General features: G+C 33.9%; 1 protein-coding gene across 1 annotated transcript; it reads left to right on the top strand.

Annotated features, from left to right (window-relative positions):
* Window positions 1–629: 629 nt before the first annotated feature.
* On the top strand, window positions 630–22,076 carry cc2d1b (coiled-coil and C2 domain containing 1B). Its single transcript, XM_073848218.1, has 26 exons — window positions 630–768; window positions 1,017–1,107; window positions 1,356–1,497; window positions 3,117–3,217; window positions 3,316–3,429; window positions 5,320–5,457; window positions 5,536–5,839; window positions 8,306–8,436; window positions 9,053–9,131; window positions 9,254–9,310; window positions 9,469–9,611; window positions 9,832–9,904; window positions 11,301–11,434; window positions 11,530–11,653; window positions 11,747–11,919; window positions 12,001–12,126; window positions 15,883–15,941; window positions 16,034–16,150; window positions 16,297–16,370; window positions 16,466–16,524; window positions 16,611–16,662; window positions 18,359–18,458; window positions 18,677–18,767; window positions 18,973–19,095; window positions 21,551–21,589; window positions 21,674–22,076. The coding sequence occupies exons 2-25, from the start codon at window positions 1,042–1,044 to the stop codon at window positions 21,560–21,562; spliced, it is 2,592 nt and encodes an 863-aa protein (XP_073704319.1). The 5' UTR covers window positions 630–768; window positions 1,017–1,041; the 3' UTR covers window positions 21,563–21,589; window positions 21,674–22,076.
* Window positions 22,077–23,967: the final 1,891 nt, after the last annotated feature.

The raw sequence follows: 23,967 nt of genomic DNA, 5'->3' as shown, positions 1-23,967 counted from the left end.
TAAGAACATAGTAATAGCAAATGTACATAGTGTTGTTATTTACAGGAATGTGCAGAGGGGTGAAAAAAATGTGTTTAAATATGGAAAGTATTTATGTATTGCACAATGTATGGACAGAAAATGATACAACTATTCGCGTTCATTGCATTTTCTTTCAGTACAGTGAATGGAGGCTGTCGGTTTTTTTTTTTTTTTTTTTTTGACTGAGACTGTCATTATAATTCATAGCATACGATTATCAATGACATACCCTTTTATTTTTATTTTGAAAACCGGTCGAGATTAAAACTTTTATTTTGAAAAATCTAAAGACCGGTGCGGTTTGCTACTGTTGGGCGTGGCCTGACTTTGATGTTTTCGTTGCATTGGTTGCAGTGGCAAAACAAAGCCAATGTTAAATGCAGCTCTGTTTTGTGAGAAGCGTAAATAAGGTAAATAATTAACATCTATTTTAACATTCATATGGTTATCGTTTAATATGCCAGGCCTTAGCTAACGAATGGGACACTAACGTTACTACGATTTTGTTTACTGTTGACATGTTGATTTGTATTTCTGTTGACAAGTATAAACAGTTTTCTGTTTTTACCGAGTTTGTATTGTTATAATGTTGCTTTGAATCCCGCAGCGTGTTTCCATTCACATAAACTGTCAGGTTTGTGAAGCCCTTCGTACGGTAGGAAGGAGGAAGTGGAGTGGGTTTAACGTTACACTGTTGGCGAGGAAAAGAAAGTAAACTGCTCCACAGTGCTCTTCTGGATCAGCGGGGTGAGTCAGCAGAGCCCATGTGTTAACAGCACATGTGACTGTCGTTTGCGTTCATAAACTTCCTCTAAACCTAAACCTGTCATTCCGCGACCAGAAACCTCCACGCTGCTATTTCATGACATTACATTTTAGAGACGAGACTAACTTCGAGACTAAAAGATTATTCATTACAGCACTTGTTTATTTGAACGTCACGTTCTGACTTCAAACATTCAGGTGTTTGTCTGTCCTTGTCCTATAACTTAAAGGGCGGAGGAGCGGGAGCAGGACGGGATGTTTGCCCGGAAAAACAAGCGAGCAGCAGCGCCGAAAGGCCAAGGAGCAGCTGCAGCCAAACAGGTAAGTGTTGAAATGTTTTGCATGTGGCTGTCAGCTGTGCATGTTTTAAGCTAAACACTTTAAAGAGACAGTTTACTTTTTAAAATAATGACTGGTGAACTATCCCTTTAAGGATTATGTCTGTTGTTTGTATTGGACAGGGGCTTTAAGTTAGAATCCATTGATTATCTGTCTTGTGACTTATCTTGTGACTGAGATAAGGGTGCTATTGGACCTTTACATATAAGCATTTGTTTTTTTGTTTGTAGATGGGTTTGTTCCTTGATTTCAAGCCGGAAGATATGATGGACATGGAGCAAGATCTGGACGATCCAGCTTTAGAAGCTGAATTTGCTGCCATTGTTGGGAAGAAACCTAATGTGGCTCCCAGAGGGAAAAAGGCGGGCATAGGTGTGCATTGTGTTTATCGTTTCTTTTTTTTTTCATATCATAAATGCAGATGGTTTCTGTTTAAAAGGTAGGATTTGAAATACTATCACCTAATGTATTTTTTAATGTACTTCTAATGCATGTTGTGGTAGTGCCAAGGTCTGTATTATCTAAAGAGAGCTTGTTAGCATTTTCATTCATCTCAGGAACGTCTCAGTTCACATCACATCTCAGTGATTTCTGAAGGATCATAACTCCAATAACAGCCAATGAAAATTCAGCCTTTCCATTACAGGAGTAAATCATTTTTTAAACTATATTCACATACACATACACTAAAGTTTTTGGACAGTAAGATTTTAAAATATTTTTTAGGGCTAATTGCGATTAATCGCATCCAAAATCAAAGTTGGTGTTTATGTAATAAATGTGTGAGAACTGTGTATGTTTATAATGTTTACACATACATGAATATATTTTAAAAATATTTATGTCTGTATATATATGTATATTTTTATTTATATATAATTGAAATAATATATACATATAAACATTTTATATATAATTATATAACATATTTTTTTCATATATTTTAATGCAAGTGTGTGTATTTATATATACATAATAAATATACACAGCACACACATATATTATGTAAACACAAAAAAAAATCGCGATTAATTGTTTGACAGTCCTGTTCACCAAGTCTGCATTTATTTGATCCAAAATATTGAAATAGCAGTAATATTATGAAATATTTTACTATTAAAAATAACTTTAAAAATAATATATTTTAAAATGTGATTTATTCCTGTGATTTCAAAGCTGAATTTTTTAGCATCATTACTCTAGTTTTCAGTGTCACATGTCACAATATGCTGATTTGCTGTTCAAGAAACATTTCTTGTCAGTTGAGTACTTCAGCATTCTTTGATAAATAAAAAGATCCAAAGTAACATTATTTTACCTTATAGTTTTATAGTAATATTAGACACTATACCATTTAAAATCTTGGAGTCACAATTTTTTGGAGGAAAGAAATGATATAAATTAATGCTTTATTTAGCAAGGATACTTTAAATTGATCAAAAGTTTCAGATAAATGCTGTTTCTGAACTTTCTATTCATCAAAGAAATCTAAAAAAAAAAATCTACTCAGCTGTTTTCATCATAAAAATAATAATAATGATTGTTTGTTGAGCAGCAAATCAGAATATTAGAATGATTTCTGAGTAATCATGTGACTTGAGTAATCATGCTAAAAAATTCAGTTTTTAAATCACAGGAATAAATTATATTTTAAAATATATTCAAATAGAAAACAGTTATTTTAAATAGTAAAAATATTTAAAAATTGTACTTTTTTGCTGTACTTTGGATCGAAGAAATGAAGGCTTGGTGAGCAAAAGAGACTTCTTCAACTTTTTGTAGGGCCATCAATGAGGAAAGAAGCTTTTTGCTGCTAGATGGTGTAGTTACAACATCTACTAGTAGGGTGTAGCCAGATTAAACTAACCAGCCAAACATTCACCTGTAGAATTTCAGTTGTCTGCCTTATCTGTACTCTGTCTTGGTTGTTATTATCTTGAAAATATTTAGTAAACATTTAAATAAATTTGACTTGAATTTTTATGTTTAAGCTCCATTACCGATGGAGGATATTGCAAAAATGGCGGAGGCCTGCATGAAAGACATTGATGATGATGAAGATGATAGTCTGGAGGATGATGAAGACCTCTTGGTAAATGAAACCTTTGATTATTGTCTGTTTCTCTTCACTGTCAGAACCTTCTGAATGTGGTATAGTGAGTTTCTAGTGTATGTTGTGATTCTCATTAGGCTGAGCTGCAGGAAGTGGTTGATGAGGAGGAAACGGAAGACTCAGGTGCCGCAACCCCCACCTCTCCCATTAGTGCGGAAACCCCTTCAGCAGAACTGACGCCAGCCAAACAGGTATCATCCAAAATTTATTTGGGAAAGCATAATCATATTGTTTGTGTACAGTTGTGTTAGTTGTAATTTTTATTTAATGTAATGTAATGTTGTTATATTTTAATATTTTTTGAAGATGTTGACTCTATAAATGGTTATCATGTTGGTAATAATTGAATTAAGCTCATATATTCTTCACCATTCAATAGTTTCAGGGTCAGTACATTTAAAAAATATATATTTTATTATTTCTTTTGTCTTATTTAATTTCTTTTTTTATTATTATTATTTAAACACTGCATTAAATTGATCAGAAGTGACAGGAAAGATGTTTAGAATGTTACAAAATATATTCTTTTGGAATCCTTTAAAGCGTATTACTGTTTCCACAAAAATATTAAACAGCACAACTGTTAAAAATTATAATAATACATGTTTCTTCAGCAGCAAATCAGCACATTAGAATTGTTTCTGAAGGATCATGTGACTCTTAAGAACTGTAGTAATGGCTGCTGAAAAATCAGCTTTGCTATTACAGGAATAAATTAATTTAAAAAAAATCTGAAAAAGTCTTAAATTCAGTTGTATCAAATTTAAGGCCAGAAAAAGTTGTAAATACATTAGATGGTGTAAAGTCTTAATTATAATTTCAATAGGCCTTACATTTTGGAGCGGAAAAACAAAAATCCGGACATTGCTTGATTTTGTGGATTAAACTTCAAAAGTATTTCATTCAATAATAAATTTGAGCTAGATGTTTCAGAGTAAACAGTATGAGCACAGAGCTGTCATTACCAGACAACTGCTATGTACACCAATTTGGAGTAGACGTCACAGTTACGTCACTTGCAGAAAAACACTTGTAACAAGTGGAAATGGGTAAAATCCATGAATAAAATAAAAAATGTTTTGTTGTGTCTTTGGATGTCAGAATCAGAATTCAAATAATTTTTATAGAATACCGTCGTCAAAGACGTCATTTGAAGCTAAACACAGACGTTTAAACGGACATGTTATGGATGAAAACTGCTATGATTACTTCTAAAGCATAAATTTGATTTGCGGGACATATTATATTAGCCTTACAGTTACAGCATAAAATACTATTTAAACCTATAACATTTTACATAACATTTACCTATTTTATCTCACATTTCTGACAATAGCAACAATAGCGAGTTTGACAATTCTGAGAAAAAAAAAGCGAGACGCGTGGGATAAAAACTCATGACTCTGAAAGAAAAGAAAGAATGACGAATTGATTTTTCTTATCAGAATTGTGAGATATAATCTCGGAATTGCGAGAATGATGTTTGATTTTTGTCATCTCAAACTCATCATTATCTCAAATTTACCTTTTTTATTCTATTGTTAAATGGCTTTCATAGACTGCTACTTAAAAACTGTAATTTTCTGCCACCAAAAAAAGCATTATTACCATTTGCAAACACTGAATTGGTCTATTACTTCCGTTCAAAAAGCGCCACCTACTGGCAGAGAATAAATTAGTATTTTTAAAATAGCTCTCTGATGTTTTTGATAAGACCAATGCCAAAAAATCAACCTTTATTTTTGTTTTTTTTATCAAATAAATGCAGTCTTGATGAGCATAAGACACTTTTCGAAAATGTAAAAGAATCTTACTGATTTCAATCTTCTGAATGAAGTCTAGATACAATTATACTACATTTAGTAACAGCAGTCACTTAAAGGTTGTGCATTAACTATCCCACTTCAATAGAAGCAAAAGTGTTTTGCAATACAATATACACATAATAAGTTCATTGTACTTATTTTTTGATGTAAGTACATGGTAGCTAAGGCCACCTAATATAAAGTGGGACTAGTTAAAATTCAAAAATTGAAAAAGCATAATAAATAATTATTAAATAATTTTATTTTCCATCACAGGACACTAAGGTTTCTTCAGTGCCTGGTTGCACTGAACACACTTTAGAGGAGAGAATAAACATGTATAGGATGGCTGTTACCAATGCCAAAGCAGCAGGGGAAACCTCTAAAGCACGGAGATATGAGAGAGGCCTCAAGGTGAATGGATATAGTGTCACTGTTCAAATAAACAAACTTTGGATGATTTGGACTATTGACACTCATATTTTTGTTTAGACACTACAGACTATGCTGGCATCAGTACGGAAAGGAGGGAAGATTGACGAAGCTGAGATTCCCCCTCCAGTTGCATGTGGAGCATCTGGTGGTCCCAGTCGGCCTCCTGCCCCTGCAGCTTCACCTGATGAGCACGGGGAGTGTGACAGCGCTGTTGAGATCTCTCCTGTCTCTGCGGAGGCTGCCCCTGTTGTCATGGATCCAGCATCAAACACTAAAGAAGAGTCCTCCGGTGTAACGTCTCCAGCTTCCCTGTCATCTCCAGAAGGGGAACATACAGCAAGTGGCGCTCCATTGCACTTAGGTCAGTCAAGTGCTTTTGTGGTAGCCTAACACAGTTTAAAGGTTACAAGTTAATGGTTAAAAGATAAAATGCCTAGCTAAGGTCTGGGTTATGGGATTTTCATTTAAACTTAGAAATATATATATTTTTAGGAAAAGGTATATAAAACGATAAAGAATTTAATTCAACACTGTTTTTTAAGTCAGTAAGCAAATTTTTGACGTGGAACTTTATTGTACAAATCAGATTTCTTTGCTTCTATTGAAGCTCATTGGAACATTCACACAAACTTGTAGAGTTATTTTAAATTGGAATAATATTTCACAATATTACTTTTTTTTTAATAAATCCAGCATTGATTAACATAAAATACTCAATTCAAAAACATTTTAAAAATTAGTAACAATTCTCAATAAGGTGTAATTTGGTAGCATTAGTTAATGTATTAATTAACATGAACTAACAATAAACAAAGCATTTATGCCTATTTATTAAGTTGGCTTGAAAAAGCCAACTTGCTGATCTGCTATTTAAGCTTCTACATATTATTATTCTTCTGAGACTATTTGCTTCTGAGACAATTTGCAATTGAAACATGTCCTAGAGTTTTCAAGCTAGAACTACCAAACTCTGCCCAGACCAAGTTTTAGCTGGTTTCTAGCTGATTTACCTCTCTTTCGCTAAATAAACTGGTTTTAGCTGATTTTTAACTTTTTTTTTTTTAAGCTTTAGGTTTCACTAAATCAGCTGTTTTTTATTTTTATTTTTATTTTTTTTAAATCTGCTGGTTTTAAGCTAGTTTTTGCTAAATTAGCTGTGTTAAGCTGGTATTAACTTGTTATAGCCAAGGTTTTTTGCTAAATCAACTGGTTTTAGCTTGGTTTTTAGCTGACATTTTGTTTGTTAAAACAGCTGTTTTTAGCTGGGTTTGGATAGTTTTACCTGGGTTTTAGCTGATCATTTTGCTAAATTATCTGGTTTTAGCTGTTTTTAGCAGTTTTTCTTTTTCTAAATCAAGTTCTTTTAGCTGTTTGTTTGTTTTTTGTTTTTCTTAAATGAGCTGGTTTTTAGCTGGTTTAGCTAAATGAACGAAAGTTTTAGCTGTTTTTTAGCTTTTGTTGCTAAATCAGTTGGTTTTAGTTGGTTTTTAGCTGGCTTTTAAAACGGCTGAGTTTAGCTAGTTTTACCCTGTTTTAGCAGTTTTTTCATTAAATTAACTGGCTTTAGCTGTTTTTGTGCTAAACTAACTGATTTGAACTGTTTTGTAGCTGTTTTATTATAAATAAGCTAGTTTTAGCTTATTTTCAATCCAGTTAGCTGGTTTTAGCTTGTTTTTAGCTAACTAAAAATGAAAACGTAACAATTTCAAATTGAAAACCTCTAAATTTCAAGCTTATAAAATTACTTGACTTTCTGGTTAGGCTTTTCACGGCCAACTTAAAGATTATCTACTAATTTAGTTAATCTTTTATGATGTTAGTTAATAAAAATACAGTAGTTCATTGTTTGTTCAACTTGGGGTTTTAATAATTCATTAGTAAATGCTGAAATTTAACATTAACTTAGATTTATAAATGCTTAGAAGTATTGTTCATTGTAGTTCATGTTAACTAATGAACCTTATTGTAAAGTGTTACCTAAAAATCTTACCGATCGCAAACTTTTGAATGATTAAATCTTCAGCAATTGAAGTAAAATGTTCAGTTATACTTTTTACTTAAAGTATGCTTATAATTTGTAATGAAGCTTTTAAGATTCCATATATGGCCAAACAAAGACCTTTTCACACTGATTCGCTGCCTGGTCCACGCTTGTGTGTGTGTGTGTGTATGTGTGTGTGTGTGTGTGTGTGTGTGTGTGTGTGTGTGTGTGTGTGTGTGTGTTGTTTAAGCACTGTTGATTATTTTTAGGAGATCTGCGTTGCCTGATGTTGCACTGTTAGCTGATTTTATTTCTGTATGATTAATGTACAAACATTTCAACACTATATTAATGCAAAAAAAAATATATAATAATAATTATGCAAAATAGAAACATTTTTACTATTGATTTTTGCTTTTTGGATACATTTTTATGTGGTTATGAGATGATGCCAACTTCTTTAGTTTAGTAAATATTTTAAAACAGACTTGATCTCTATTCTGTGATTAATATTTGACAGCAGTTATATTTATTTATAAGTGGAGTATATATTTGTTAAATCATTCCATGCTGTCCAGCAACTCTAAAATGTGTTTATGTAATGTTGGTCATTTTCCATAGTAGCAGTAGTCATAATTCAAAAAAACAAAAAATTACTCAAAATGAAAAAAAAAATCCAATTATTTTTACTCATTACATCAATGGTGGATGTAGAAAAGCAAACTATTTTGAAAATGAAGGCCTTTCCCTTTAAGTTGTTCCTGAATAGCTAATTTAACTAGTAGCATGACATTCTGCAGAGCTGTTTTTGTAAAGGATACATTGTGGTTTCCTCTGCTCCTAAAGCAGACTCACCAGCCGGACAGCCCACTAAAGACGTTCTGTTGGAGCGACAGAAGGAGTACAGGATGGCAGCTCTCAAGGCCAAACAAGCAGGAGATATTGACCAAGCCAAAATGCACATAAAGGCCAGCAAGGTAAGATGTGGTTTTAATCTAATGTACATAGCTATGTATTGCTGTTTCTATACTTTTATTTTTATATTTTCAAAAAGCTTCCCTCTCTGGCTTCATTCCTTCAAAATGAGCATCTTATCAGTCATTACAGTTATCAAATTTAATTTGTAAAGAATTTGTAATAGTAAATGTAGTTGTTTTTTGTTTTATTTTGTTGTGTAAAATCTTTTAGTTTCATGTTTTGCTTCAGTTAGCTTAAAACCAAAAGCAGACTTCTGTAACTGTGTTGTCTGTGTTGTCAGGTAACATCACACCCTGTTAATGTGTCTTTTTCCGTTTGCCTTCTGCTCTAATATGGAAATTTTGACTTAAACTTGCCAAAGACTTTGTATCTCAAAGCTTTTAGTGTTTTTACCTACCGTTTCAGTTGGTTTTGCATTTAATTCAAGGCATCTACCATTGCAGCTGTGTTGTCATGCAAGTTTGGATATTCCTCTTAATGAAGACTCTTGTTCCAGTAAACCATGATTGTTAATAACTCACTTGTAACAAAAATGTGCTAAGTTATTTGAGGTATTCAAGACTTGTAGGAAGTAGACAAAGAATAGCGCTATTGCTGTTTGCTTGTTTGGCTCAGGGATTCGATGCAGCAATTGAGGCTTTGGAGAAAGGCCAGCCGGTGGACATGAGCTCCCTTCCGCCCCCTCTGTCTCAAGGTTAGACCTGAATTATCATTTGTGGTCAGAAAAATACTATAGTAGCTATGATGTTTTGTATATTTGTTACATATTTTGAAGGCTTATAGCTTAATATAGTGAGGCTTCATTCTTTTCCACAGCCTCTACAGTTACTATCCCTGCACCTCAAAAAGCTGTTACCTCACCTTCAGCTCCTGGTTAGTACACCAGTTCTCACATTAAATATTTTCAGAGACTGAGCATGTGTTAGTTTTAATGGTCTAATTATAGTCTAACCTGAATTACTGTGTTTGTGACCTAAATTTGAATGCTTTTCCTGTCTCCTAGTGTTCATTTTTTGTTTTTGTTATTCCAGCTGACAGTGTTTCTGGCCCAGCTCAGCCCCAGACTGTCCTTGAAGCTCTGGAACAGAGAATGGCCAAGTACAAAGAAGCCTTCACACAAGCTAAGGCCAGCGGGGATGATCGCAAAGCCCGCATGCACGACCGCATTGCTAAAGTTAGTAAACCTGTCAAAATGACATCTAAACCTCAAATAATGGCACATTGTCACCAATGACCGTCCACAAAGTTTCGGTTTCTCTCACAGTGTTTCCTTTGATTTTATCTGATTGTTGAAATCCTTTTAAGCTCATGTTAATATAATACAGCACATTTTACACATACAAAGGTGTTTGCGCAGTCTTGATTTTTGATTATGATCTTTGTGTGACCCACAGCAATACCAGGCTGCCATCCGTACCCATAAAGCAGGACGACCTGTCAATTTTGACGAACTTCCAGCCCCACCAGGTTGATTCTTCTATAATCTAAAAGCTTAAAAGAAGATCTTTATGCATATCTTATTGTATATATTTTTGTGTACATGTCCACGACCATTTAAACATTTAGTACAATTTTTAAATGTTCTTTGAAAGAAGTCTCTTATGTTTACTAAGGCTGCATTTGTTTGATACAGTTAAGGTTGCAATATTGTGAAATATTACAATTTAAAGTAGAATTTTTAGCAGCCATTACTCCATCTTCAGTGTCACATGATTCTTCAGAAATCATGTGAATATGCTAGTTTGGTGCATAAGAAACATTTCTTATTATCATTGAAAATAGTTGTGCTGCTTAATATTTTTATGGAAAAAAGTGATATTTTTTTCAGAATTCTATTAATAGAAATTTGAAATAAAAATCTTTTGTAGCATTATGTTATAAACCACCTAAATGGGGAGGCCACACGCAAATTAAATTAACCCAAAAATATGTTTATAAAAGTTACCCATAACCGAATTAAACAGCATCAACACAGAAAAAAGAGAGAAACTAAAAACTAAAATTAATTTCTTCCAAACTTTTCAATAATATATTTAATTTTCTCTTTAATGATTTGCTTACATTCTTAAGAAAATGAGTTACAGTGCCTTGAATGTGTTCATATCACTTATTTTTTCCATGTTTTGTTGCTGCCTTATGTGTTATGCTGTTTTAAATTTCTTTTTTTATAAATCCATACACTATAATGGTAAAGCAAAAAAGGTTTTTAACATCTTTACAAATTTTATAAAAATAAAAACTTAAATGAAGGGCTTTGGTTAGACTGGTGACCAAGAACCTGATGATCATTCTAGATGAGCTCCATGATCATATGCGGTGATAGGAGAAATCTACAGACGGACAAACATCACTTCACCAGTCTGGTCTTTATGGCAGTGTGGCAAAATTTTAATCTTTTCCTCAGAGAAGGCGCATGAAAAAACACATTTGCAAAAAAGCACATAAGGGAGCCTCAGACTGTGAGAAACAAGATTCTCTTGTATGATGAACCTCAATTTCAAGCATCATATTTGGAAGAAACAAAGCACTGCTCATCACCTGCAGAGTGCCATCCCAAAAGTAAAGTGTGCTGGTAGCAGCCTCATGCTGTGGGGTTACTTTTTAGCGCAAGGGACTGAAGGACATGTCAGAGTAGAAGAAAAGCTCAGTGCACCAAAATAGTGAGATAGCCTCAATTAAAACCCAGTCCAGAGCATTCAGAACCTCAGACTGGGCAGAAGGTTCACTGTCCATTATGGTGCATGGAGTGTAGATTGATGTGGGGAAAGATGTAATTTAAAGCAGTTTAACAAAAGGCAGCAACATAACAAAATGTGAAAAAAATGAAGGGGCACTGTATATTAAATTGAAGTGTTCTCTCTAGGCTTTCCTCCAATCCCGGGCCAGAAGGCCACTTCTCCAGAGCAGGGATTGGCTGCAGTGCTAGAAACGGCAAACAAACTGACATCTAATGAAGCTGAAACTGGTGATGGTGAAGAAGAAGATGAAGAGGAGAAGGTATGTTCTTGTATTTTGCAGCATTTCTTAAATATTTGCAAAGATGTTCCCTTCTTTTCAAGAAATCGCTATTTTGTTTTTTGCACAATTTATAGACTCCAAAAGTAGGTGACCAAAAGAAGCCCACTCTTGAAGTACAGCCAACGGTACAGAAGCCCAAGCAGACCCCTTCACCTTCCACAGACAGAACGTCCAAAAGTGGAAGTCTGCCTGATACTGGTAGAGTTGTGTTTTAAGATGGCCTATTCATTGGGATGTTTTCATATTTCGAAACATAAGTAGCACTCAAAAATCTAGTTATTTACTCCACAGCTCAGCAGCAGCTGGAGTTTCTGGAAGGCCGCAAAAAGCAGTACATGAAAGCAGCACTTCAGGCAAAACAAAAGAATGACTTGGAGCAGGCCAAGACCCTTCTGCGCGCAGCAAAGGGTTTGGACCCCTTGATAGAAGCCGCCCGCAGTGGCAATACAGTGGATGTAAGCAAGGTAACACTGTAAGGTAACACACTAATAAATTCTTAAATAAATCTATAATAAACCGAGTAATAACTCCCCCTTTATTTTCAGGTGCCTTCACCGCCTGGAGATGAGGATGAGGACTTCATCCTAGTCCATCACAGTGATGTTCAGATCTCAGAAAAGGCTGAGCAGGTCTACACTCAACTCACCAAACTACTCAAAGAGCAACATGAGGTAACAGGAAGAGAGCTGTTGAGAGCTGCTGAACAGAGAATAGATCTGTGCCAAAACCTAGTGAGCAGACTTGTTGTCCACTGTCTACATACTATAGGCAGCTACCATTGAAATGGATCTAATAGCAAATCTCATAAGATCCAGATTTTCAAATAGATGTGTCCTGGATAGATATGTAAATGGTAGGGCTGGACCAGAATATTGGATAATTCAAATATTCGTTCAGTGGGTTGGCATTCGATTTAAAATTTTGAGATTCGAATATTCTTTTTTTTTTTCATACACCTTGCATCCCCCTCGAAACGGTTCTCATTCGCGCTTAAATATGAATGAAGAAGATCAGACTGCTGCGCCACTAACACAGAAACAGCAGAAAAAAAAAGGAGAGAGAGAGATATTTGAGCAATATTTGAGAGACACTATAAAGTACAGTCGGGCCCACCTGAATGGTGGAAGCAAAACTAGGGCTGTGACTGTTGCAATGACAACTGTGCCTCCGCGTTTAAATGCGATTAAACTGCGTAGTAGGCTAAAGCTGACCACGAAGCCCCAACAAAAATAATTACCATGAATGTGTCGGGGAAAAAGTAAGGAGATATTTGAATTATTTATTAATAAACTAGTATTTTACACAAAGATGAAGTTGACGATCCTGACTCGCCATTTGCTCATTGGACGCGCCTTTAATACCTAAATGCATATTTATGGATTAGGCCCATAGCTAATGAAAGAGTTTTGTTTTCGATTTGAATTATTTAAATAATTTTTTTTCAGTTCCGGATGATATATTAGTCTTACCTTTATGAGCAAAAAAGAAGTTTCACATCGCACCAGCGCCTCCATGTTCTGCAAAGCGCGCTTCAGCTTTACTTTCCGCACAAACGATTGGATATGCACCTAATAGCACACATTTATCTAGGTTAAACGATTCAACTAATATTGTGATATGCTTTTAAGTTTTTTATATCTATGGATTTTAATCGAAATCGTGATGACTTGAGAGGGCTAAACTGATCAGTCTGCCGCTGGCCGCTTACTTTAAAAAACAAAAACTTAAATTTAACAAATAAAAAAAAGTGTTCCAAATATATTTCTAAATTAACTTTATAACCTAAATAAACGAAAATAAATGTAATCACTTTGCTATTAAAACAGCAGCTGTGTAATGGGGAAGAGAAAGAGAAAAAGACCGGTTCCAGTCGGACTCGGGCTAGTAATTCTGATGAGCTGTCGGAATATATGTGACCCTGGACCACAAAACCAGTCATAAGGTAAAATTTTACAAAACTGAGATGTATACAACATATGAAAGCTCAATAAATAAGCTTTCTATTGATGTATGGTTTGTTAGGATAGGACAATATTTGGCCGAGATACATCTATTTGAAAATCTGGAATCTGAGGGTGCAAAAAAATCTAAATACTGAGAAAATCACCTTTAAAGTTGTCCAAATTAAGTTCTTAACAATGCATATTACTAATCAAAAATCACATTTTGATATATTTATAGTAGGAATTTTACAAAAAATCTTAATGGAACATGATCTTTACTTAATTTCCTAATGATTTTTGGCATAAAAGAATAATCAATAATTTTGACCCATACAATGTATTTTTGGCTATTGCTACAAATATACCCTAGCGACTTAAGACTGGTTTTGTGGTCCAGGGTCACATATATATAAACAGCGCTCCATTTTTTCTTTCTTCTTTTATTTAAATAGCCTTTTAGGGCAGCCTAAGATTTTTTAACAAACAAATCAGAAATTAGCAGCACAGTAATTACTGACACCGTAAAGCAGGGGTCATCAAACTTAATCCTGGAGGGCCGGTATCCTACAGAGTTTAGCTCCAACCCTAATCAAACACACCTGAACCAGCTTATCAAGGTTTTAATAGGTATACTTGTTGAAACTTCTAGGCAGGTGTGTTGAGGCAAGTTGGAGCTAAACTCTGCAGGACATCGGCCCTCCAGGATCAAGTTTGATGACCCCTGCTTTACGGTGTCAGTAATTACTGTGCTGCTAATTTCTGATTTGGGAGTGATTTGTTTGTTAAAAAATCTTAGGCTACCTTATTGAAAGTATTGCTCTTAACAGACCTGTGTGTTTTGTATCACTAGCGCAGTGTCCTTTCTCGGGAGCATATAAGCTCCAACTCGCCGCTTCCAACTCGCAATGTTCTATTAAAATTTATTAATTCTGAACGTGTTATGTGTCCATATTGCACCAAAATGCAACACTGCACTCCCTTGGGTCCACAGCAAAAATCGTTTGGTTGAACTGTTCTCGACATAATAACAATGCAAACAGAAAGACATACAGAGATTCCTGCCTTTATTAGAGAGAATATGTTCAGCCCCTCCCACCAAAGCTTCGAATATTCGGTGTTGATTACTACCGAAGCTTCAAAGCTCAAAAAATGGTATTTGGACCAGCCCTAGTAAATAGTGTCAAATCCTAACAAACAATGCATCAATGGAAAACTTATTTATTCAGCTTTCAGATGATGTATAAATCTCAATTTCAAAAAGGTTCCAGGGTCACATATCTGGTAAAATAGGCGATTTATAGTCAATAAAAGTGTATTTATAGTTAATATAAATTATTTAAGAGAGGGTGTGTGACTAGCCTCACTCAGTGAGCTACTGGTGCTACCTGTTGCTGTTTTTACTCCAACACAACTCTGAATACACTATTCGGAAAATAAAATACTGATATGATGACACAGCTGCTGAAAGAGTCTACAGCGTAGGCTTAAATCAAATGCCGTACCCTCAATTTTTCCCCACAGGGAGTCTAAACGCCCCCGAATATAGAGTGAAATACATGCTGAGAAACTCCTTTAGTGGCTGCGGCATCATAAGAAGCGTTGACATGTTTACATCCTGCCAGGATGGCATCTAACGTTTTTTGTCTCTGCTGTTTGTAAGCTCTTTCAGAAGCTGTGGTCTACTAAAAGCCTCAAAGGCATCAGGGCTAATTTGCAGAGAACAAAGACGTGGGTCTTTAGGAAGTTTTATTTGTCCACAGGCATCTTCCCATTCTTTTCTCCTCTTCTTATTGCTAGGAAAGCAGGAAAGACTTACATCAGTTCTCTTGTTACCCTTTAACTGAAAATTACAACCAAAAGCAGCATAATGTGGCATCATATCAGTTGCTTATTTTGATTTGTGTTGTGGTAAAAAATAGCAACAGGTAGTGCCAGTAGCTCACATAGTGTACCAAATTAATTGATATTAATTGACATTATCAAAATAATAGCACCCCCATAGACCAAAATCTGTATAATACGATGTGGATTTTTTAAATAATGTAAATCTTTCATGGGTTTTCTACTTGATATTTCAGCAAGAGACATCATTTACATTATATTAAACCATCTTAAAACCAAGTGTTCCCTTTAACAGCTCTATTTTAAACAGTATGGGGCATTAGCTTAAGTAATAAGAAATACCATGGCAGGTTTTTGGAATCCATCTCAGCCATTGGAATTGATTTCTTGACTCTGACAGAAAGTTTTTTTTTCATTTGATTTAATTGAGTTAGCTTTGCATCAATTACAATGTGATTTTCGGTAATCGAGACCTGGCAGCATCAATACAATTTAAAGCTTGGGCGAGCAGACAGCGTATCTTGCTCATGAAATCGCCCACATGCTTAAAATGCGGTATAAGTAGGCAGATCACTAGGTTTTGAGACAGAACCTATAAGCGGATGTGGAATATTTAAGTAGCACGTTTCCTTTCTTCTTTAGAAATGTGTGACGTACTCCAAGCAGTTCACACACATGGGGAATGTTGCAGAAACAACCAAGTAAGTATCGCATCACCAATACACCACTTCAACAAAAGAAATTCAAGTGATTTCACTGGGCATTTAATGTATTCCCATTTTCCTTCTTTTAGATTTGAGAACATGGCAGAGCAGTGTAAGAAGAGCCTGGAGATTCTTAAACTGGCACAGAACAGGGGGCTTCAGCCTCCTAAGCATCACTTTGAGGAGAGAACATATCGCACTGTCAGGTCTGACACTCTCACTGCAGATCTTGCGTCAAGGAAAATCCCAATACAGTGTCCTGATCTGAGTGTCTTTGAAAGGAAGCACCTACTTCACTACTGTTCAAGGGAAATATAACACGTTTTCTTTTTCTTGACTTCTGTTCTTGTAGGATTTTTCCAGAGCTCAGTAGCACAGACATGGTTGTGGTTATCGTCAAAGGGATGAACCTTCCTGCTCCCCCTGGTAAGCTTCAAATTGTATATGAAACAAGCATTCAACACTATTAGGATGTATCTATAGTAGCTTTTAAACATCTCCCCTTCTGCTTCTTTTGAAAGGTGTTGCAACAAATGACTTGGATGCCTATGTCAAGTTTGATTTCCCATACCCTAGTGCAGTGAGTACTAGTTTTTCAGTCACCTAGGCTTCATTTTACCCAGTCATCCATTTGATTTTAATTATTACGGTCTCTGTTCATGTTAGGATCAACCTCAGAAACATAAAACATCAGTCGTCAAAAATACCAACAACCCAGGTAAAATGTTCAGATATTAATTTCTGTATTATCAAATACTTTGTAATTGTACACTACCCATCAAAAGTTTGGGATCAGTAAGGGTCTGTTTACACCTGGTCATTCCATGCATTTTCTTTGATAAAAAAAACCTGAATGAACATCAGAAGGTATCTTGTTTCAATCACAGAAAGATGTCAATAAACACCATTTTTCAAGTTCAAGTCTACCGACATTCATATACTCTCTTGTCTGGTTTGTTTGACAGACAAAATGGCAGATTCTGCATTATGATTGGTCAGATTCCCTGTCAATCAAACTTCCAGCGAAGGGTCAATTACAGTTGAAGTCAAAAGTTTGCATACACCATGCAGAATCTGCAAAATGTTAATTATTTTAATCAAAATAAGAAGGATCATACAAACTGCTTGTTATTTTTTTATTTAGTACTGACCTGAATAAGAGATTTCACATAAAATATGTTTTCATATAGTCCACAAGAGAAAATAATAGTTTAATTTATAAAAATGACCCTGTTTAAAAATTTACAAACACTCGATTCTTAATACTGTGTTGTTACCCCAGTGATCCACAGCTGTGTTTTTTTTTTTGTAATAGTTGTTCATTACTGAGTCCCTTGTTTGTCCTGAACAGTTAAACTGCCTGCTGTTCTTCAGGTAAGCCAGGTTCCACAGGCTTTTTGGTTTTTCAGCATTTTTGTGCATTTGAGTTCTTTCCAACAATTACTGTATGGTTTTGAGACCCATCTTTTCACACTGATGACATCTGAGGGACTCATATGCAACCATAACATAAGGTTTAAACGCTGACTGATGCTTCAAAAGGAAAACAATGCATTAAGAGCCGGGGTGTAAACTTTTGAACGGAATGAGGATATGTACATTTTTCTTATTTTGCCTAAATATCATATATTTTTTTTCATTTAGTACTGCCCTTCAGAAGCTACACAAGATACTTGCATGTTTCCCAGAAGACAAAATGTTAAATTTAGCCTGATCTTTAAATCCCAAAAGTTTTCACCCCCTGGCTCTTAATGCATATTTTTTTACTTCTGGAGCATCAGTGAGTGTTTGACCCTTCTGTAATAGTTGCATATGAGTCCCTCAGTTGTCCTTAGTGTGAAAAGATGGATCTCAAAATCATACAGTCATTGTTGGAAAGGGTTCAAATACACAAAAATGCTGAAAAACCAAAGCATTTGCAGGACCTGAAGGATTTTTCTGAATAACAGCAGGCAGTTTAACTGTTCAGAACAAACAAGGAACTTATGAACAACTATCACTAAACAAAGAAACAAACAAACACACACACAGCCGTGGATCATTCAGGTAACAGCACAGTATTAAGAATCAAGTGTATGTAAACTTTTGAACAGGGTCATTTTTATAAATTCAATTGTTATTTTCTCTTGTGAACTATATGTAAACATCTTTTTTTTTGGTGAAATCTCTTATTCAGGTCAGTACTGAATAAAAAAAAAAAACATGCATGTTGTATGATCCCACTTATTTAGCAGATTTTGCAAGGTGTATGTAAACTTTTGACTTCAACTGTATGTAGGTTAGCTGGGACAAATAGACAGTTTAGTGAACATCATACAAAAATATTTGACTGCAGGACTCAAGTATCTTAGAGAGCAGTGCAATTAAAGTTAACATTTACTGCTAAGGTATTGAATTATTTGATGTTTTGGCAGAGTATAACCAGAACTTTAAACTGAACATCAACCGGAACCACCGTGGCTTCAGGAGAGTTATACAGTCTAAAGGCCTGAAACTGGAAGTGCTGCACAAAGGGTGAGTGTTGCGGTGTAATCTTGATAATCATAATTTTAAGACCTTTATTCTATTGTCTCCTACATGGTTTCTTCAAGATGCATTTGTATTGTAGAGACACACGGGTCAAGATAAATATCAACCAGTGCTGCCCTGATTGAACTCTGTGGCTGTTGTGGTTCATGTCAGTGTGAGTAGGTGGATATGAGCTTCACACTGACTTCTTTGTTTTGTGACAGTGGCTTCCTGAGAAGCGACAAGCCGGTAGGAACAGCCCTGCTCAAACTGGAGAAACTGGAAACTGAAAGCGAAGTGAGAGAGATAGTGGAGGTGAGCGGGGCTATTTTTCGACAGTATGTGTGGCGTGGGAGCCAAAGACGAGAGTACAAACATCAGCTGTGAAAGCAAACATAGATGTGTGTTTAACAGATGAACTTGAGCTAAAATGGGACATTCACGTCCATTAGCCAGACATCACTATGTTTACATTTGTGTAGATGTATGTTTATGGCATTGGCTTGATTTCTTAATGCAGCTCATGGATGGGCGGAAGTCCACAGGTGGTCGTCTGGAGGTGAGGGTGCGTCTCAGAGAGCCACTGGGTGGGCAGGACCACCAGACTGTCACAGAACGATGGCTAGTGTTAGAGGAGCCACAGGTTAGTGCTACTGTGGCTGAATGCTCATATTTGTTCCTGTTCTGTTGATATTATAGTGAAAAGCATCACACTCGGCCAGATATTTTAGGTGATTACAGTTGCCACGGCCCATGCAAACGCTCCACTTGTGTACCATTCATGCTCACCGGAAAAGCAAAGTCAGCTCAAATAATGCGCAACAGGACATTTCTATGTAGTATCCTTGTTCCTGTTTGCAAAAGCGGTACTGTGCTATAACATGGTGTAGTACAGCTGTACTGGGCAACACTGGTAAAATGATGCTACTTGCCCTCTTGTGATGCTCTGCTCACATGCTCTGATAATAATAGCTTTGAAGGACTATATATTATTTGGATAATAAAAAAGAAATCAGCTGATTAGTACTGAATAAAAATTATATTATTGATATTATTTTATTGGCATGTATTTTAAAACTCAGTATCATTAACATTATTGCGTTAAATAAAAAATTATTTAATAAAATAATAAATAATTATTAAAAAGCATCCAGAATTTTCAGTTTCTGTTTAGGCACAGAATTAAAATTTCAGTGTAACCCTAGAAATATATTGCTATTAAATATTCTAATATTTAAAATAATAATAATAATATAATTACAATTTATAAATTACTATTATATAATATTTGCAAATAAAAAGCTAATAATATTGTTAGAAAATATTATTATTATTATTATTATATTAGTAATATTATTATTATTATTAAACAATGATAAGAGTAATTATTAATAATATTTATTATTTATTAAGTAGTGCTATAATAATATAATGAAATTTATAAATTACTATTATATAATCACAAATAAAAGCTAATAATATTATTACAAAATCATAATATATAATACTGTTATTATTTATAATAATATTAATAATAATGAACATTTATAAATTACTTTGCTAATAAAAGGCCAATAATATTATTATAAAAGCATATTATTATTATTATTATTATTATATTAATATTATTAAACATTAAGAATAATTATTATTAACATTTATTATTTATTAAGCTATATTATTATTAGCAACAATATAATGAAAAAGTATAAATTACTATTATCTAATATTCACGAATAAAAAAGCTAATAATATTATAAAAGCATAATAAAAATATAGTTAATAATAATGATGATGATGATGAAAATGTATAAATTACTATTATATATTCACAAATAAATATTACTATTATTATCCATTATATTAATATTAATTATTAATAAACAATAATAAGGATAATTATTATTATTAACATTTATTAAGTATTATTAATAATAATAACATGATGAAAATGTATAGTTTATGTAATTTATTACTTTATAATATTCACAAATAAAAAGCTAATCATATACTAAAAGCATAGTAAAAATATTGTTAATGATAATGATGAAAATTTATAAATTACTATTATTATTAATTATATTATTCTTAATTATTAATAAACAATTATAAGGATAATTATTATTAACATTTATTATTTACGTATTTTTATTAATAATAATAACATGATGAAATAAAAAGCTAAGTTAATATATAAGCATAACAATAATATTATTGTAATATTACTATTATAAAATATAATAATTTAGAAATCTTCATTATTTATAACAATAATAATAATACTAATAATAACAAGGAAAATGTATAAATTACTATTATATAATATTCACAAATAAAAAGGTAATATTATTATAAAAGCATATTATTATTATTATTATTATTATATTATTGTTGTTTGTTATTATTATTATTATTATTATTATTATTATTATTATTACTACTACTACTATTGACAATAATAATCAAAATGTATAAATTACTTTTAAATAATATTTGCAAATAAAAAGTGGACCAAAAACAACAATAATAATAAAAATGTATGTATTATTAGTATTGTAGTTGTTGTTGTTGTTGTTGTTAGTATATTAACAATAATTAATTGCTATTATATAATATTCCTCTAGGCTGAGTTTTGAAAAGTCCAATACAAAATACAAAAACATAATAGTAGTAATAATAATAATAATAATAATTGATATATTACTTTATTTTGTATAATAATATTCCTGGGTAAATAGAAAATGATCAACATAATAACAAAAAAATAAGTAAACAAACAAACAAGAATAATAATCATATTATTATTAGTAGTGGTAGTAGTAATGCCATTATACACCTGTTCAATATTTTTTCATAATAATTTAAAAGAAAATCATACAGAATTGGCATTTGTTCACATTGAACCTGGAATAATACAGTAAAATGTATGCATTAATCTTACACAGCAATGGAATGAATAATGATTCTCCATGACAATAAACATCTGACAGTCTTATTAGTAAAATGTGTGATTTGTGTGTGTGTGTGTGTGTGTGTGTGTGTGTGTGAGTAAATGCCACATTTATTTGGTTTTGACTGTCATCTGCTGTCTGTGTTAGGTACTGCTGTAACTGACACTGTGATTTCATCTCCACAAAGTAAGAAAGTTTGACCCATTTCTTCTGCCACATATATTACCACATTCATGTTACACTTCACCTTACAGTGGCTTTTTCTTTCAGGTCTTGAGGTCTCAACGGTTTTTTATCAGAGTGGATGAAGGTGTAGACGCTCAATGGTGCTGCTATCCTCGGGTATGAACCACATGATAAAGATCGCGAGGAACTTGTTGAACATGCTGTCTGTGGTTTAAACCGGTCACTGACAGAGGGGGTCAGCATTGCCTTCATCAGGGTAAAAGAGATTGCACCAGAATGTAAAAGTTGGGGTGGCTATTAAAAATACAGACTTGTACAGACGAGTGAGATTGATATGCCTTTTAAAAGGCCCTTTTGAGATAGATTGCCTCTTGATTTTATAATAACGCTCACCCCAACTGTTACATTAATGCATTGGAGCTGAAGCCAATGAAGAGCTAAGGTTTTTTTTTTTTTTTTAACTGCTCTGGGATGCACTTACGCACTAATGCCAAAGTAATCACTGCTGCTGCAGTAAGATGAATGACTTAATCTGTTCTCCCTTAAACTAGGAACCTGTTCCTGCCATATCTCAAATACTAATGTATGACTGCTATGCAAATGAGTTATACACGATTAGCTATGCAAAAAAAGGTTTGCGTTTGAATCCCAAACATTTTGTCAGACATTTCCAAACCTGTTTACATCCTATGCTTGATTTATCGCGGATAGGCCGTGTCAAAGTACTGCTGTTAAATATAATATTCCTTATAAATACCATTAAAGCCATAAACCAGCTTTTACTAATTGAACCAGATGTGAATTATTCATCAGCTGTTCGGAATAGTCTATTTTTTAATGTTTGCTTCAGGAGATAAATGAGCGAGCGTGCCACATAATTTTTCCAATAAATTTGAGCTTTCCAAGCACTTTGCTGACCATCAGGACTAGATCTGGTGCTGCAATAGTCTCTGAACAGAAGTGCCAGTTTAGTTAAGATTATATAAGTTAGCAAAAGTAGATTTTAGTGCAGTTCTGCATTGTTTTGTGTGTATATATATATTAAACTTAATATATAAGATAAATCTATTATCGCTCTTCTTGCACTTCTTGACGGTTGTTCTGTACTAGGGTTGCTCCTAGTAGGCACTTTAGGCAGATATAGCCAATGTTTACATTGCGGTCTAGTGCGCACTTAAAGGGATAGTTCTCCAAAAAATAGAAATTCTGTTATTAATTACTCACCCTCATGTTGTTCCAAAGCCGTAAGACCTTCGTTCATCTTTGGAATGCAAATTAAAGGACTGAAGGATAATTTACTCACCCTCTTGTCATCCAAGATATTTATGTCTTTCTTTTTTCATTCATAACGAAATTTTGAGGAAAACATTTCAGGAATTTTCTCCATGTAGTGGACTTCTATGTTGCCCATGACTTTAAACTTCCAAAATGCAGTTTAAATACAGCTTCAAAGGGCTCTAAACAATCACAGCCAAGTAAGAAGGGTCTTAACTAGTGGAACGATTCGTTATTTTCTAAAAAAAAAATTACAATTTTTACACTTTTTAACCACACATGCTCATATTTTCTAGCTCTGCGGTACACTTGTGTACTCTGTGTGGTCAAGACAGTTAGGGTATGTCGAAAATCTCCCATCTCATGCTCTCCTCCAACTTCAAAATCATCCTACATCGCTGTCTTAGAGCAATGTAGGACGATTTTGAAGTTGGAGGGATGTTGGATGGGAGTTTTTCAACATACTCTAACTATTGAACTGGAGTACACAGAATATGCTTGTGCATCGCAGAGCTAGACAAGATGAGCATTTGTGGTTAAAAAGTATATAAATTGTAAAATGTTTTTAGAAAATATCTAATCGTTTGCTAGATAAGACCCTTCTTTCTCAGCTGCCCTTTGAAGCTGCATTTAAACTGCATTTTGGACGTTCAAACTCGGGGCACCATAGAAGTCCAGTATATGGAGAAAATACCTGAAATGTTTTCCTAAAAAAACGTAATTTCTTTACGACTGAAGAAAGAAATACATCTTGGATGACAAGGGGGTGAGTAAATTATCTGTAAATGTTTGTTCTGAAAGTGAACCTTTAAGATATTTCTGAAGTCATAGAGCTTTCTGACCCTCCATAGAGAGCAATGTAACTGCAATTATCCCAGAAACATAGTAAGGACATGTTAAAAAATTCAGAGACATCAGTGGTTCAACCGTAATTTAACAAAACTACAAGAAGGCTTTGTCAATAAAGTCGTTATTTTAGTTTTATTCACGCACAAATTGTATTCTTGTAGCTTTGTGAAATTACAGTTGAACCACAGATGTCACATGGACTATTTTAAGGATGTCCTTAATACGTTTTTGGGTCTGGGAACATTTCAGTTACT

This window comes from Garra rufa, chromosome 10 (assembly GCF_049309525.1).
Source record: "Garra rufa chromosome 10, GarRuf1.0, whole genome shotgun sequence".
Classification (NCBI taxonomy): Eukaryota; Metazoa; Chordata; class Actinopteri; order Cypriniformes; family Cyprinidae; genus Garra; species Garra rufa.
Note: the sequence above shows the minus strand (reverse complement) of the source record. Positions and strands in the feature narration are given on the sequence as shown.

Bases quoted from the DNA above. Each gene is read 5' to 3' on its own strand.
- cc2d1b (XM_073848218.1), top strand. From the start codon at position 1,042: ATGTTTGCCCGGAAAAACAAGCGAGCAGCAGCGCCGAAAGGCCAAGGA. The intron at 5,458-5,535 runs GTGAATGGATAT...ATTTTTGTTTAG, and splicing joins GATATGAGAGAGGCCTCAAG to ACACTACAGACTATGCTGGC. The intron at 5,840-8,305 runs GTCAGTCAAGTG...CTGCTCCTAAAG, and splicing joins TGGCGCTCCATTGCACTTAG to CAGACTCACCAGCCGGACAG.